This window comes from Phaethon aethereus, assembly GCF_964289735.1.
Source record: "Phaethon aethereus genome assembly, chromosome: 7".
NCBI lineage: Eukaryota > Metazoa > Chordata > Aves > Phaethontiformes > Phaethontidae > Phaethon > Phaethon aethereus.
In genome coordinates, this window is record NC_138583.1 from 26,081,230 (window position 1) to 26,098,415 (window position 17,186).

The following is a 17,186-nucleotide window of genomic DNA, read 5'->3' on the forward strand; positions in this document are numbered from 1 at the left end:
GCTTGGTCCTTCCTCATGTTTGACTGGGCACAGAGTTGTGCAGTGATCGCAGCAGGACTGCCAGGAGTGACTGGCAGGGATGAAGGACAGACTGATGGGCAAAAACTCCTGGGCGCCTAGACACAGTGTGTCCTGACTGATGTTTAGTGAGGTGAGCAGAGGAAGACTGGTAAACACAAACTAAAAAGTGTCTGAGTAACCTGGTGGCAACTGTGTGGAAGGGGTCCCTGCACTCCCCTCAGCAGTAGGAAGCAGGGTGAGGCACCTTCTCTCCTATCTCCTGGCTCAGTCATCTTTGCTGTGTGCTGCTCAGCCTTGTCCATCTGTCCAGTTCTAAGCACTGAATCAGAGACTCTCATGAGTCCCATCAGCTTGTGTTTCTCCACAGCCAGGACTGGAGCATGTATGCTTGGCCCAGTGCCATCCTGGGGCTCATGGGCAGCGGCACCCACCCCTGCAGACCTTTCTCCCTCCTATGACCTGAGATGGACTTTTTGTGTCTCACCGCCCAGCACTGCTGGTGCGTCCTGTTTTGGTGCACACCGTTTCATAACCTCAGAGGAAAGTTTGCCCTTAAGTGCAGTCACTTAATCCTTTGGGCTAGCTGAGCTTTTTGCTATTGGAAAAATCCTCCTTCCAGGAATTTTTCCTGCCCTTGGGGCAGACAGGATGCTTCTTCCTGTTCATGTGTAATCATAAACTATTCTGTGATTCCGACCCTGAGAGTGACAGTTGTGTGAGCTGGTGGGGGCTGTCTTACAGGCTTAGTCTGCGCAGCCTCACGCTCTCAGCCCGCAGCAGGAGAGTGCCATAGGTCCTCCACTTGCATGTAGTACAAACAGCAGCCGCTTGATGCAGGAGATCTGGGGCACTGGAGCAGGAATGACAACGTGCTGCGTATCTTGCATGTATGTGGCATAAGTACACTTGCATTTCAAACCCAAATCTTTATCTTTCCCACCACGTGCACCAGACCCACTCTGCATCCTCTGGATCCATAGATGTGTGCTGTATGCACAGCATATCTTGGAAATCTGAGTTGTTAGACTGTCATAGCAACATCCTCCTCCTCTTCTCTTAGCATTCATGAACACGGAGTCAATACTCATGGCTTGATCAGCTTGAGGGTGAGGGATGGTGTTGAAGCATCAGCACTGCATTTAGCTCCGGGACAGCTGCAAAGGTAAGGTAGTGTTGGGTCCAGCAAAAGCTCTGTGATGCTGCTTGTCCTAGGGTGGGTGTTTTTTCTTGAAGCCGCCGTGAACGGGAGCTGCCTCCAGCGCACGTGTGTAGCACTGGCAGTCTTAGTCGATCCTCTCCCTGAACCTGGCTCCTGCAGACAGTGAGAGGAAAGGTAGAAGGAGATGAGCGCAGATGGGGTCTGGGCAGAGTCTGTTGGGAAATGTGGCAGCTGTGTATGTTTTTATTTAACTTCCAGTTATTTACTTATGTGCTTTGTCTTTGGCACTTCTGGGGATTAATTCCAGCAAAGATTCCAGCCTGCATCACCAACTTTTAAGTTTCTCTGTGAGAAATGTGATGCCATCTGGAAAATAAAAAAAAAAATTGTCCATATTAATTAGAAGATACTACTGTAAAATTTATGTCAATTATCTGGCACTCTATTATGGAGAGGCAGTAGCCTCTTTGTAGTCCAGGTGGCAGCAGCCTTTTCATTACAATGAGAAATGTTGCTATTCAGCTGAATTCTCTAGGAGAGACACTCAGGGACTATGAGTTGCTTGTGGAGATTAGCGAGGGAGAAAAAGGGGAAGATTTATGCTAAACCTGGAGTAAACAAGCCAGTTTGAAGACTCCAGTGTAAAACACACATCAGACTTCTTCTAGAATAGGGAAACCCTGATGTTTCTTCCTACAGCCTCCACCCTCTGCGCTGGGGGGACAGACTGCTGGGTTTGCTCGTGGCACCTTGGGCTTTGCCTAGGTGTCGGAGGTGGGACTCCATAGTTCCCTCCGTGGCCCACAGGCAGTGATAGGGACTCTACCACCTCTGTAGAGAGGACAGAAGGCACGTTTATCCCCTGCTGCCCTCGGCCCCTGTGCCGTGTCCATGCAGTAGCGCTGGTGCAGGGCTGGCACTACATGCCCCATAGACTGGTTGTTCCATCCTCCAGTGTGGGACAGCTGGGACAGGAGCACCCAGCTTTTCCATTCCGTGAGGGCTTGCTTGGCCTGGAGAGCCTCCCCCGCAGCCCAGCCTTGTGAGCCACATGGAGTTGGTGTGGGGGGCAGATGCGTTTCAGCTTGGGGTTTGTTTTGCCTTCTGCTTGATGTGAGGTCATTCAGTCAGTTCTTTTCCAACCGTTTCTGTGCTGCAGTAGCTAATGACTGTCTTATGGGCAAGGAGAGGCTTTAGCAAGGTGCTGGCTGATTGCATCCTTGTTCTTTCCTGTGCTGATTAAAGAGACAGTGTAGAGACCTTGCTTTCTGCTTGCTTCTGTTTTTCCTTTGTTTTTCTGTCGTTACGCGTGCATGCTTCCCAGAACCTCCCCACCACTGGGTCCTTTGCGTGAATCGGTGGCGCGCTCTAATCTTACGTTGCGGTAGTGAGGCAGAGACTGCAGTTGTAGATGATGAAGGATTCTGCAGGTCAAAAAGTTACTAAGCAGCGAGGGGTACTGTGTCTGCCAGATAGATGGGCCCTCGTCCTGCGTGTTGCCTGTTAGATTTCATTGCTGGCACAGCTCCTTCTCTGGCTTTGCTGCTAACAGTGGCTGTGTTCTCCTGGGCAGGATGGGGATCAGAGACTGCTGCATGTAATTCCCTTGTCTCCCCAGGACAGGCTTTTCCAGAAGGTCTGGTCTCCCCTGGGGGAGTGCAGCAAGGCAGCTCTTGTTGAGGATCAGTCAGGGGGAGCAGCTCTGGTGCAGTAAGGAAGGAGCCTGTGTGTGGAGAGTGGTACAGCAAGGCACAGTCTGTTTTGAACGTGGAAAATTTTGGGGCAACGGCAATTGGTTCTGGCGGAACTGGTTTCATGCTTGTGTTCACAAGAGTCCACCAACCCTTTGGAGGTTGTCCATCCAGTTTGCAAGGGAGCGGTAAGCTGATGGATGCAGCAAAGTAAGGAGCCAAAAACTGAAATAATCTTGTTCCTCTGGGTGCAGCGGCATGGCATGGGTGGGATGCTGTGGAGAGCTGAGCCCCACATCAGCCCCTCCGTTGGAAGCCAGCCCCCCTGCTGTGTTACCCAGAGAGCTGCCTCTACTCACAGATTGTTGGTGTAAACTGGGGAAGGAGAGTTACGGAGCACAGGAAACTGTAGCTGCCGGAGAAAGCTGAAATCTGAGTGCCACAGAAAGCACTTGCTGTTCAGAGCAGCTCCTGAAGGTTGGTTTGGGGACATATATGCAGGGGCCTGAATTGCTAACATTTCTCTGGAATTTCTGGAAAGCAGTCACTGAGTGAGTGGTGGGGCAGGGGGTTAATTTGATGGCAAATTATCTTTAAATTACAGTGGTGCAGCTCCACTGACTTCTGGTTTGCTGCAGTGGAGTAAGTGGGCGAATGTAGCCTCTAGGGCTGATACAGGTAACTGCAGGAAAGGAATTCAGTATCTTTCACTTTTCTTGTATTGACCATGTCCGAGTTGCTCACTTCTGTCATATTGCTTTTTTAAGACACTGCTCCCCCTAAGGTAACCTATAAAAAGAGATGTAGATTGTGACTCCACTTAACTTTTTTCCATTGTAAAGATCCAGTAAAGCATTTAAAAAAAAAAAATAGTTTGCCCTGCATGTTTATCCTTGCAATCTGAGGAGTGTCACATCTTATCTTCCCTGTTGCTTGCTGAGAAGCTCCTTGGAAATAATCTACAGTCCATTTTCTTCTATCCTTGCCTGACATTAGAAGTGGTGTTCTTCTAGCTGCTCATGAGATTTTAAAAAACTGAATGATTACTTAAAATCCATGTGGAAGAGTCCAGCTAAAAGTCCTTCCCTTCTTAAGTTATTCATACTTCATCATCTTGGAATTGATATTTTCTAGTCTTCCGTAGAGAAGAGAGCTGGCAGGCCTCATTGAGTGGGCTTTAAACTAGAATTGGAGGGGGGAGGGGCTAAAACCGGGCTCACTAGAGTTGAACCTAGGGGTAGGTTCAACGTGCCAGAGTTGAAATCTATAGCCCGGCTCAGGTGCATCTACACCAATGCACGCAGCATGGGCACCAAACAGGAGGAGCTGGAAGCCATTGTGCAGCGGGACAGCTATGACGTAGTTGCCATCACAGAAACATGGTGGGATGCTTCTCATGACTGGAGTGCTGCAATGGATGGCTGTAAGCTCTTCCGAAGGGATAGAATGGGAAGGAGAGGCGGTGGGGTGGCTCTGTATGTTAGGGAGTGTTTTGATTGCATAGAAATTGAAGATTGTGAAGACCAAGTAGAGTGCTTGTGGGTAAGGATGAGGGGGAAGGCCAATGAGGCAGACATCCTGCTGGGAGTCTGTTACAGGCCACCCAACCAGGATGAAGAGACGGATGAGACATTCTATAAGCGACTGGCGGAGGTCTCGCATTCGCTGGCCCTTGTTCTTGTGGGGGACTTCAACCTACCGGACATCTGCTGGAAGTATAACACGGCAGAGAGGAAACAGTCTAGGAGGTTCCTGGAGTGTGTGGAGGATAACTTCCTGACACAGCTGGTGAGTGAGCCCACCAGGGGAGGTGCCTTGCTGGACCTGCTGTTTACAAACAGAGAAGGACTGGTGAGAGATGTGGTGGTCGGAGGCCGTCTTGGGCTTAGCGACCATGACATGATAGAATTCTCAGTTGTGAGTGAAGTAAGGAGACGACTCAGCAAAACTGCTATCATGGACTTCCGGAGGGCAGACTTTGGCCTGTTCAGGTCACTGGTTGAGAGAGTCCCTTGGGAGACAGTCCTGAAGGACAAAGGGGTCCAGGAAGGCTGGACAGTCTTCAAGAAGGAAATCTTAAAGGCGCAGGAGCAGGCGGTCCCCATGTGCTGTAAGAAGAGCTGGCGGGGAAGGCGACCGGCCTGGCTGAACAGGGAGATTTTGCTGGGACTCAGGGAAAAGAGGAGAGTTTATCACCTCTGGAAGAAGGGACAGGCAACTCATGAAGAGTACAAGGATCTCGTTAGGTCAAGCAGGGACAAAATTAGAAAGGCAAAAGCCCAGCTAGAGCTCAGTCTGGCCACAGTCGTAAAGGATAATAAAAAATGTTTTTACAAATATATTAACAACAAGAAGAGAGGCAAGGAGAATCTCCATCCCCTACTGGATATGGCGGGGAACATTGTCTCCAAGGATGAGGACAAGGCTGAGGTACTTAATGCCTTCTTCGCCTCAGTCTTTAATAGCCACTCCAGGTATCCACAGGATATTCAGCCCCCTGAGCTGGAAGACGGGGATGGAGAGCACAATGTACTCCTCATAATCCAGGAGGAAGCAGTCAAGGACATGCTAAGCCACCTGGACATCCACAAGTCTATGGGGCCTGATGGGATCCACCCGAGAGTACTGAGAGAGCTGGCGGAGGAGCTTGCCAAGCCACTCTCCATCGTTTATCAGCAGTCCTGGTTAACAGGGGAGGTCCCAGAAGACTGGAGGCTTGCCAATGTGACACCCGTCTACAAGAAAGGCCGGAAGGAGGATCCTGGGAACTACAGGCCTGTCAGCCTGACCTCTGTTCCAGGGAAGATTATGGAGCGGTTGGTTTTGAGAGTGCTCACAGGGCATCTGCAGAACAGCCAAAGGATCAGGCCCAGCCAGCATGGGTTCATGAAAGGCAGGTCCTGCTTGACCAACCTGATCTCCTTCTATGACCAGGTGACCCGCCTAGTGGATGAGGGAAAGGCTGTGGACGTTGTCTACCTGGACTTTAGTAAAGCCTTTGACAGCGTCTCCCACAGCATTCTCCTGGAGAAACTGGCGGCTCGAGGCTTAGACGGGTTTACTCTTCGCTGGGTGAGGAACTGGCTGGATGGCCGAGCCCAGAGAGTTGTGGTGAATGGCGTTAAATCCGGCTGGCGGCCGGTCACGAGTGGTGTTCCCCAGGGCTCGGTTCTGGGACCAGTCTTGTTCAATATCTTTATAGATGATCTGGATGAGGGAATCGAGTGCTCCCTCAGTAAGTTTGCAGATGACACCAAGCTGAGTGGGAGTGTTGATCTGCTGGAGGGTAGGAGGGCTCTGCAGAGGGATCTGGACAGGCTGGATCGATGGGCAGAGGCCAACTGTATGAGGTTTAATAAGGCCAAGTGCAGGGTCCTGCACTTTGGCCACAACAACCCCATGCAATGCTACAGGCTTGGGGAGGAGTGGCTGGAGAGCAGCCCGGCGGAAAGGGACCTGGGGGTGCTGGTTGACAGCCGGCTGAATATGAGCCGGCAGTGTGCCCAGGTGGCCAAGAAGGCCAACAGCGTCCTGGCCTGTATCAGGAATAGTGTGGCCAGCAGGAGCAGGGAAGTGATTGTGCCCCTGTACTCGGCACTGGTGAGGCCGCACCTTGAATACTGTGTTCAGTTTTGGGCCCCTCACTACAAGAAGGATGTTGAGGTGCTGGAGCGTGTCCAGAGAAGGGCAACGAAGCTGGTGAGGGGTCTGGAGCACATGTCTTATGAGGAGCGGCTGAGGGAACTGGGGTTGTTTAGTCTGGAGAAGAGGAGGCTGAGGGGAGACCTTATCGCTCTCTACAACTACCTGAAAGGGGGTTGTGGCGATGAGGGTGTTGGTCTCTTCTCCCAAGTAACTAGTGATAGGACAAGAGGAAATGGCCTCAAGTTGCGCCAGGGGAGGTTTAGATTGGATATTAGGAAAAATTTCTTCACTGAGAGGGTGGTCAGGCATTGGAACAGGCTGCCCAGGGAGGTGGTGGAGTCGCCATCCCTGGAAGTGTTCAAAAAACGTGTGGATGTGGCGCTTCAGGACATGGTTTAGGGGACATGGTGGTTCTGGATTAATGGTTGGACTTGATGATCTTAAAGGTCCTTTCCAACCTAGTGATTCTGTGATTCTGTGAATTCTAGGAAGACCAGGTCGGACAAGACCTTGAAGGAGAAATGCTTTAATCTCAAAATTAAATTCTTCTAGTTCTTTTGTATCTGACAGAAAGGTGCAGATAAAGATCTCATGCGTTTAACGCAAAAGGGCATTCTTCCTGCAGTACTTTTCCTGAGCAGAGGTCAAAGCAGTGTGTAAGAAGGACGAAGGATGCTAGCGTACAATCTTGTGTTATGTAGAGGATGCGAATTTTTGTCACCTGTGTAGAAAGTTAATGCCTTTCAAACCTTCGTGTTAGGTGCTCTTAATACCTTCTGCTGCTCTTTAACCTCTCCTCTGTCTAGCAGCTGCATCTTAAAGAGCAGATCAAATAGTCTCAAGGATGGCAGGTCCTAATCTCAGTAACAGTTCCTATCCATTATAGGGTATGAAGTGAAATGATAGTGAGTGGGTTTATCTCAGATCCCACGTAGCATTTCTTAGCAGCAGCAGCAAGAAAGGGAAATTATCAGGCAGCGAGGAGAAGCTGTTTATTTTTAACTTACCCTTTCTTTTTAAGTTCTATTTCATAATTAAAAGAGATAAGGAGTGAAAATACATAGTTAAAGGGATAAGCTGATCTCAACTTCACTGCAGAGATTACAGTAAGTAGTGGGTAACACAGTAGAGACTTTGGGACCTCTTGTTCCTTCCCTGTCCTCCTCCTAAGAGTGTCCAACAGAGTTCTTAACTGCCTTTCAAAGGTGACACAGGAGAGCTGATTTAAAAAATACTGTTTACAGACCTCGCTGCTGCCCTTGGAGTTTACTCTGTGCAGTGATTTGAGCATGCCCTTGTTGAGTATCTGAAGAGATCTCTACTCAGAGCTAGCAAGAAGGAATCCTGCTTTGTCGTGGAGAAGTGTGTACATCCATTGTCTGGGCACACACGTATGGTACTACACATGGCTGTGCATATGGGGTCACAGGGGAAGTGAAGAGGAGCCCAAGGGAAGGTTTCTGGCGAGTGGGGTAGCCTTAGGTAAAATGCCTCCACTCTGAGTTACGGTTGAAGCAGCATGTTCTACTCCTCACCTTTCAAACAAGGTTTCTCCCCTGCAGCTTATTAATCTTGGTCAGCTTGGCTTTCTCAGACTGGCAGGATTCATGCTCTCTGATTCATGCAAGCTGCTAGATTCTTTATTGCTCAGAATAATGTGCATTATACTATTCCTCTCCATCATTAGTGGATAGTTGCATCCCAGAGTAAATTTTTCCTGTAGCCAGGTGCCTGCCTTTTGTCGTTGCTCTTGGCTCTGTGATACTTCTCGCAGCTTCTGCGCACAAGAGCAAGAAGGCCAGACTGAACTTGGAGCTGGCTGGCTTTGCAGGAGGATCTTCCTCTCTGCCAGTGGAGCTGACAAACGACGTTAGGAAATGAGTCCTGGAGAGGAGGCTGCATGCTCGTGCAGCAGCACACTGACAGGCCGTTTTAAATAACGTTGCAAAATGGTGTTTCCTACCCATAGCTTGCCTCTGCAATGCTGGAGGATAGCTGAGCTGTGAAGAGACTCTGCTGTGTGACCATCTCACTTGGCAATCACTTCTGGGACCCTTTTTTTACCCTCATCTGGATGATGCCCTATGGCTTCTGCCACCTCAGACTCTAGCCTGCTTCTAAGCATTTGCATGAGTGTCTCTGTGTACCTCTGCCACATGCAAAGTTTGGGGCAGGAAAGCTTTTGAGGGAACCCTGAGCAAGTCTAGGTTTCCTAGAGTAAAGGATATAAGGACATGATTCAGTCCTGTAAAGGGCAGGAGCTGCCAGCTGCGTAAAAGGGCAATTGAGGGTAGTGTTTACATTGTTGGGAGGGCAAGGGGAGAAGTAGAAGGATTCTGTATTGTTCTGGTCACTGTTGTCTTAAATTCTCTGCAATGTTTTTCTTAGGATCTTTTCTGAGTTTTGACGCCTTGGGGCAGACGCCTCTTCCTTTGCACCGTATACTAGTCCTCCTGGATGAGGTTTTTCACGAGCAGAGGCTACTGTAATGCAAACCTCAGATGCTGATACTCTGTTCAGCTCTCAGATTGAATGTAAACAGCCAAAGAAAGGAGTTCATGTGTTTAAGAGCATTGTTTCAAGCATATGTTTTGCCCAGGAGTGCTGAGCTGTATGGTTCCTGGTAGGAAGATTATCATTACTTACCATCTCACAAATGCTTTGAGGAATGTGTTTGTCCATGTAATGCTTTGAAGCTAAAAAGCATTGTGGGAGTCCCTCTTGGTGTTGCCTCGTTAGGAGAATGAATAGTTCAACAGGACAGAGATAATGTAACACTGAATTTGAAAGTATAGCCCAGTGCTGGGAACAGAGTAAGGCAGTAATATAAGGCAGAGTGCTTTGGTTGCAGTGAAGGCAGATAATAAAGTATCTCCTGGGCAGGTCGACCTGGGTTTGCGTCTCCATCTGTTTCCAAAACCAGAGTCGTTGGTCTTCTCTCAGTGCCCGTCCGAAGCTTGTTCCTATCGGAAGAGAAGCGCAGTGCTCCGTGGAAGCTGACCTGAGCAGCTGTAGAAGCCCATGGTTTAGGAGATTCTGAACGGCAATTAGCAAGCCGGGAGGGAGGTGGCAAAACTAGCATTGGAAGGACCATGGGGTCAGGCAAACCTGTGTTTGCATAGTGCCTACTATGTTACATTTCGGTGTACACATGGTAATTAGCTGCTTAATTTAATGAGATCATGTCTACTTGTCCTGGTGACATAATAGTATTTGGAAAACTGCTGCTGTCATAGATACAGGCTCATCCACTGCTCTCATCAACGGAGAAATTCTGTAAATTTGAGGGCTGTTCCTCGCTGGCGTTAGGAAGACTTTAGTGCCCACCCCCGTGGTGTTAGTCATGAGCCAGATATGGGCTGTTACAGCCATGTATGTTGCAAAAACAGGTGCCAGAGCTGTGATCTATCTCAGCCTTGCTCTTCCTGTGCCGAGGTGTCTGTGGATGCTGACTCTTCTGCTGTATTTGGCTGTCTCTGGCAGGTTTTGGAAGTGGTACGGTCCAACTACGACACACTGACGCTGAAATTGCAAGACGGACTGGACCAGTATGAGCGCTACTCAGAGCAGCATAAAGAGGCTGCCTTCTTCAAAGAGCTGGTAAGCTGCCTCCATTCTGCAGAATCAACAACCCTTTTCCAAAGCCTTTGCCTGGACGGTGGTATTTGGGGTACAGCTGAACGGCCCTGTGAGTCCATTGGAGTGCCTCCAAAGGCAGGGCAGGAGTAGGGTCTGAACAGACACAGCATGTCTCAACAGATCTGAAAGCTCTCTGGAGCTCTCTGCCCTGCAGTACACGGTGGGGGAGGAACCACCAGACTGCTCAGGCCAGCAACCGGTCAGTCAGTCTCTGTCCCTTTGCGCGGGATCCACCGTGCTTTGTGGTGCTAAATTTGCATGGTGGAGAAGCTGCCTGCTCCCACCTTGGGTTTATCACGCAGAGCAGTTTAGCCTTTTTGCTGTTTTTAAAGGGACTACAAAGTATGGGACTGAGCAGAATGTGATGCTGGTGAAACACGTGCCTCTTCATTACTTTCCTCCATCACTCACAAAACAGGGTCCTCAAGCAAAGTGAACAAAGGCATTCTCTAGAAATGCCTCCTTCTGCCAGAGGAGAAGACTCATGGTAGGAAGCCCCCCCCAAAATAATATAGCGAAGACAAAACTCAGTCCAAATAATTTGGGTTGGTAGTTAATATTCAGCAAGCCAGCTTGCTCCAGAGAGCCCTAGATTTTCTTGTCCGATGGCCACATCACCAAGGAGGCAAAGTTTTTGTAGTGGCTGGTATCTGAGGGGAGCCTGTTTTTCCTCACTTTTGAATCATTACTGCTTCAGGAAAGGGAGAGACCTCTAACTCTGGCAGCTTTCTCCACCAGTTTGAGAGCTGATTCTCTCTCCCAGCTCTGTCCTTGCTGATTGATGAGTAATTGATGCCTGCCCACTCCATCACGAGTCTGCATGAGTCTGGGAATGTTATGCGTCCCTCTGTCTACTCTGCTCCAGAGCAAGCATGCCTGAATTGTTTTTGCTTCCTTCTACAAAATGCTTTTTAATGTTTTTTGTGTCATTCCAGCACTGCCATTGGGTAGGATACAGGCAAAAACACTTGCAATCACTTTCATACCGTTTCTCTGTGCTTTTTTGTGCCTGTTTTTGTCTCTCTCGCCTGCTGTTTGATACCATATCTGGAATACATGCAAAGAAATTTGGCCATAGCCTTCCTGTGACACGGGCTTCTCCTGTGTACCCTGGAAATAAGACGCATTCATGTTTCTGTTTTCATCTGTTCTGTCCCAAGGGCTCCTGCCCTCCTCAGCCAGCATCTCCTTCCCCAGCCTCTTGGCCACGTGGCTGCTCTGCTTCCTGCATGCCCCACTTTCCACTTGGCCTGGCAGAAGCTCAAGGTGATCATGCCAATTGATTAAAATTACATTCTCAGTCCTAAGATCATCACAGCTACAAAACACTTCAGCTAAAATTATTTTCTTCCTAGACTGATTTTTTTTTTTTTTCCCAAAATCCCAATTTTGTATCATTTAAGAATCTGTTTAGCATAACCAGTCCCTCCTCAACTCCCTTCTGAAAATTGCCTGTCCAGGTACCCCTGGGACCCTCTCCTCAAGAGCATATGAAAGCCTGAATAATTACTGTCTAAATGTGCTGATTTGACCCAGTTGTGAATCTGTTTAATCCACATTTCTCTAGATGCCCTGAGAATTGGGACCCTATTAAATGTTCTTTACTCACAGCTACAGAAAATCCCCTGCATTCCATTAAGCCGTTCCCTCAACACAGTGGGAAATCAGCCTGATATGTTATGATTTCTTCAGCAAATCCAGCTGGCCTCCCATCCTCCACGCTTTTTTTTCCTCTAGGTGCACAGTAACTGATGGCTTTCTTAATTGTTCAAACAACTCATCAAAAAGGCCCTGGTCTGCCCTGTCCTGCCCATATCCTCTTCAAACCAGATACTTGGCTTCCTTTTTGCATGGCTTCTGAGTCTTTACTTCAGCTTCTGTTGCTGATCTGATGTTGGATCATATCCCCCTACCCAATGCGTAGTGTTTAACTGCTGAGGGTTGCAGGATTTCATGGAGGGGGCAGAGTGAAGTTGCTGCAATTTCCTTTGTGGGCTCTGCCAAAGGAGCAAGGCTGGTAGTGAACTACAGGTTTCCAGTATGATTTCCAAGCTCATGCTGGTCCCATCAGGTCTTCCTGAACAAGATCTGTTTGCAATAATTCTGTCCAGATTCTGCCTGGTTTTCTTACCTCTACCTGTGTGATTGCATTAAAGCAAATCCTTCTTGGTGGGGAATGACATGCAGGAGCCATTTTCCTTTTCGGCTGCCTTTTCATCTCTCTCTGCTCCCATGAAGTGGGTGAGCAGAAACTTCCCCAAGCCATTCTCTTGGCAGCTTTATGCTTAGAAATCTTGTTCTCACTCTTTTGACATGCTTTGCTAATGCACTGCTTCACTTCTCTGGCTTTGCCTCAGTGCTGCTCTTTCTTGCTAATCGCAAAGAAAAAACTGCTTTCTTCTCCCATTCCCTTTTCAAAGAAGCTTTCAAAGGCCTGTGATACTGCAGCCACATTGTGGTGGAAGGTGATGTGCAGAGTGTTTTATCAGTTGGGTTTTCTGGCCTGTTGTGCTGCCTTTTGAGGGGCTAAAGGAAGGAAGCTAGGAAGTTTTCCAACACGTTTTTTTTCTTTTTCTTTGAACCCTCAGGGATGTCATTGGAGGTCTGTGCTGCTTTGATAGAATAAATGGTTTGGATGTGAGCTTTTGGACCCTCACATTGCTGCCTCAGGAATGTGTGGAAAGAGATTCAGCATCTCTCCAAAACATTCACTGTCTTTGCAGTGGGAGAGATTTCAGCAGAGTCTCAAAATAGTCTGATTAGGGATTGATTTCTGCAGGGGAAATTACACTAATTTGACTTTTAATTAGATATGGTAGTCAGTGTAAACCTTCCTCCCATTGTACAAATTTCTTAAGAGTTGCCTGTTGATTGGAAACAGGTTTAACTGATGGGACTTGCTGTGAAATAGGAGTGTCTGTACAGTGTTGCACACGTCCAACTATAATGACACAAAACTAGAACTGAGTAATGTTTTCCTCACATGGTTAATGCCGCTGCTTCACCCATTCTTTCATTTGCTCATTGTTCTCTAGGTGATGTCAGCATTTCATGCATTTCCGATTTCTTCAAATCTGTGGGTTAAATGTCATCCAAGCTGCTAACAGGGAGAAAACAGTTTTAAAAGCTCTTCTGGCCCTAGCGTGCTCCAGCATGCTCCATACAGAAGACAGGACATGTGCCTTGCTTTTACTTCCTTGTAGAATGAATGTTTAAGCTCTGAGCTTACTTTCCGACGCTGGTCTTGGCCCCTTGTATAAGCCACTCTAGAGTTCTGGCAGCCAGGCCTGAGCTGCCTGCTGCACCACGAGCTAGGAGCAGTCCTGGGGTGTAGCCTCACGGATGGAGCAGCTCAGCCAGACTGCAGGAAGCTCCTGAAGTTTATCTTTGTTACAGGCTGACACCTCCCTGTGACACTGTCTGGTCTTCCAACCCCAAAAGGGAGATGAGCTCTGGCTCCCTGTGCTGAGCCCTGGTGCTGAGATAACTTGATTTAACTCTAATTTGAGCTATTCTTACCTTTTAAGCTGGTTGGCTCAGAGCTGCCTGCTTTCTCACAGCAGAAGAAATGCGGGGCAGAGATTTGTAGAAATGTCAGAGTCATCTTCTGTGTTGTTGTCATGCCCACTCCTCTCCCCAACTTGCGTTAAAGCAGACCTAAGTCTGTCTAGACTGCTCTTGACCAAAGTTTGTGTCTAAGGTCCCCTTGAAACCTGAAGCTGTCTCTAAGTGAAAAGAGCTCCACACTGGCCCCAGCTGATCTACTCTACTGCTTCACAACCCATAGGTTTAAAAGTATTTCTTCTTTTCCAGTGTAAATCTTTTTTGTCTTAAATTAAGCTGAGTTTTTCTTGCCCCATCCCTGGGGAGCCAGAGAAATATTACTCACTGTTCTCTTTCTGACCTCATTTTACATATTGGAGAGTGTTTACTCTATTCCTCCTAAACCTTCTCTTTGCAAACTATACAGGCTTAATTTCTTGTGCTCTGCCTCATAGCTACAATTTCTGCTAGGTCCTGTATTCTCATCATGTGCTGCTCCAGCCTCCCTTTCTGTGCTTGCAGAGACTGCTGCAGCATCCTTCCTGGAGATCCTGATATGTATACAAGTTGGCCATCTTCTGTTGCTGGTGCCTGGCCCCTGGCAGCAGTTCCGGAGGCCAGGAGCTCATTTCTACTTGTTCTTTCTGTTGCTGAGACCCATAGAAATGCTTCTAGTGAGAATAAGGATGCTGGCTCACAGTACGTGTAGCATCTGGCCCTTTTCTGCAGGCAGTCACATTCCCCAGGGCAGAGGACCCTCCACATCGGTTTAGCCACGTTGTTCCCCTCTTGTCAGAACTGGCTGGATCACTGAGGTGGGGAACAGTCAGTAGGACTGGGACCAAATCCTATGAGGGCTCCTGTCTCCCGGCAGGGAGACAGCCCTGTGCAAACCAGTCTTCTGGAGACCACTTGCAGTGGTGTTTAACATAGGCTATAACCTGTGGTTATCTTAGAAGACATGATCCCAAACTATTTCAGCAGGAGTAAGTCAAAAGACACCCAGAGAAGAGAGGTGAGGGGATGCTCCAGGGGAGTGAAGACACATGGGGTGTCTGCCAAGCATCCCAATGAAGAAGAGTTTGTGGTTTCTGCAGGCACCATAAAACTTTAAAATTCTGTCTTTAAGTGTAGACATCTTTGCTAGCTTGCTCAGGTTTTTAGGGTTTGTGCAATGGGGCTCACTGGGCTTCATTTCACAGCTTTCCCTGTTAACCTTCCGTGTTTTGATTTGCTTCCCACTCTTACACAGTCTGCCTTTTTGGGAGCTTTCTGCCCTTCCCCTTGTTTTTTCTCACCAGGGCAGCAAGTGGGACCCTCAGCAGTATAACCACTGCTGACTTGCTCTTCCAGCCCCCAGTGTTGGATTCCTCATTCTGCTTCTATATAATTCATCCCCCAGTGCTTTTAAAAAGCACAAAACACTAACCAGGTCAGCAACAGCCTTATTATCACAGGCTCCAAGTCTCTGGGAACTGTAATCCTGTTGTTTGGATGAGCTTGTGTCAGTTTTGCTTTCTGTCACTGCTGCACAGTTGCTGACGCAGATGATGTTTGACTTTGTTTTCTCGTTGCCGAGTGCAGCTGAGACTGAGCCCAGTCTGGGGCCCACGTGTTCGGCCAGCAAGTCTGCAGGCGTGAAGGGGGAAGGGAAGCTCCTGTGCATCAGGGCAGCCCAGCTCTTCTTCACAGACTCTGCGGGTGACCAGAAGTCTGGGCATCATTAAGGGATAAAGGTGTCTCTTCTTCAGAGACAGCTAGTGAGCCAGCTTCAAGTGTAAGGCACTCGGCACAGAATACACACGGCTGGCTCTGAACCCAAGGTTTTCTGCCAGCTTGGGTGATAATTTGTGTTTGCAGCACAAAGGACACACAGGCTTCTGTCCTTTCCTTGACTCTGTATCTTTGGGTCTGCAGGTTCTGGAGCAGGACAGAGGCCATGGCACTGCATTCATCCAGGAGAATGCTGGCTGGCACTCTGGTGGGCCCTGGTAGAAAATGCTTTTCCGGCTGCAATCTGGAAGTGCTCACTTTCCCCATCACTTTGCCCCAGAACAGGAAACACAGCATAGCTCATGCATTCAAACAGAGCATCCTCTCCCATCCCGGTCTCATTTGGAATTTACTCTCTTTGCTGGGATGACACTACAGACATTCCAGTTATTCCAGGAAGCAGCAAATCCTCAGGGGCTTCTTGCTAAACTGGAGTCTCAGTGAGAGCTGGCTGCAGCAAATTCTCTGACGCTGTAACAGCATGCAAAACCATTTCATGCTGAACCTGGAGGTCAACAGTGTCAAAGCTGCCATGCTCAGGGGGAGCCAGGAAGAGTCCCTGGGCTAAAACGTCTTGTTTTGTCTCTTTCAGGTTCGGTCTATCAGCATCAATGTGAGGAAGAACCTTGCTTTCAACACACTGAGCCAGGAACTGCTGCTGAAGGAATTCTCTACGATCTCTTGAAGCCGGGACGCAGCCGCTGCACAGGGCTGACCAGAGACGGGCCTGTCTGGGCAGGGACACTACAGATCTGTAGCCGGTTGCCCCTTGCCTTCCGCCTGCAGAAGGGACTGCATTTCTTCTAGGGGAGAGCCTTGCTGCTGTGTGTTTGATCCCAAAGGCATGTGTTTCAACAGGCCTGGGGCTGAGGAGAGGTGATTGGCATGCTGAGGAGGAAGAAGCAATTTTGTAAGGTGCCATAGGGGTGGGCAGCCGTTCCTGTGACATAGCAATGGGAGATTCTCTCCGCAGCTTCAGGGAAGATGCACTAGAAACCTTTGTAGCAGAGCTGGGGAGAACTCGCAACCAAAATAATAAAACCAGTCCAGCTGTGTGAGACTGTTCTGGGTTCAGATGGCTCGCCTGCTCTCTGATCCTGGGTGAGGGCTGTTCTTTTCCATCAGCCTGGATCAACCTGCCCTGCTGCAATGTAGGTCAAATCCACTGCCATCCCACTGGAAATGGCTTTGGGGTATAAAACAGTGTCCCCAGGGAACAGGCCTTCCTCACTGCTGGCTCCTGATGTCAGAAGGGGTCACTTGAACCAAGCCATCGGATTACTGGAGAAGTTTTGCCTCCAGTGCTTACAGGGTCCAGTCTGAGCCAGGATGCAAGAATATGGGTCATCAAACAGAGCACTTTGTAACTGGAGACCAGCTCTGCTTGGGGTCACTCTTGCTTCCAGTAGCCCAACTCATGTCTGCTGTTTCTAAGGTTGAGGGACACTTTTAGATACTCCATTTTCACAGGGCAGAGGACAGGCAGACTCCCTCCCCCTGCTCCCCTTATTGCCCATCAGAGACTGCATTGCGACAATCCTCCTCTTGCTCACAGGAACGTTTGCCTTGCACATGTCTGCAAGTGCCTAGTGACCTTCATGAACTAAGTCATCCCTGGTTTTTCCCTTGTGTGTAGCACGCAATTAAAATACAGCTGGAGAAGTAGTTACTTCACTTTCTTGCTTGCCCTCCCCTCTTCACCAAGCGACATGCAG

At 48.7% G+C, this 17,186-nt stretch overlaps 1 protein-coding gene across 1 annotated transcript in view; it reads left to right on the forward strand.

Moving 5' to 3' along the window:
* ARMH3 (armadillo like helical domain containing 3) overlaps positions 1-16,156 on the forward strand; it is a gene marked incomplete at both ends in the record, with an annotated part of 123,364 nt that extends 107,208 nt beyond the window's left edge. The window contains 2 exons of the mRNA XM_082002125.1: positions 10,000-10,116; positions 16,064-16,156. Coding sequence (XP_081858251.1) covers positions 10,000-10,116; positions 16,064-16,156 — 210 coding nt within the window. The remainder of the gene's footprint in view (positions 1-9,999; positions 10,117-16,063) is intronic.
* Positions 16,157-17,186: the final 1,030 nt, after the last annotated feature.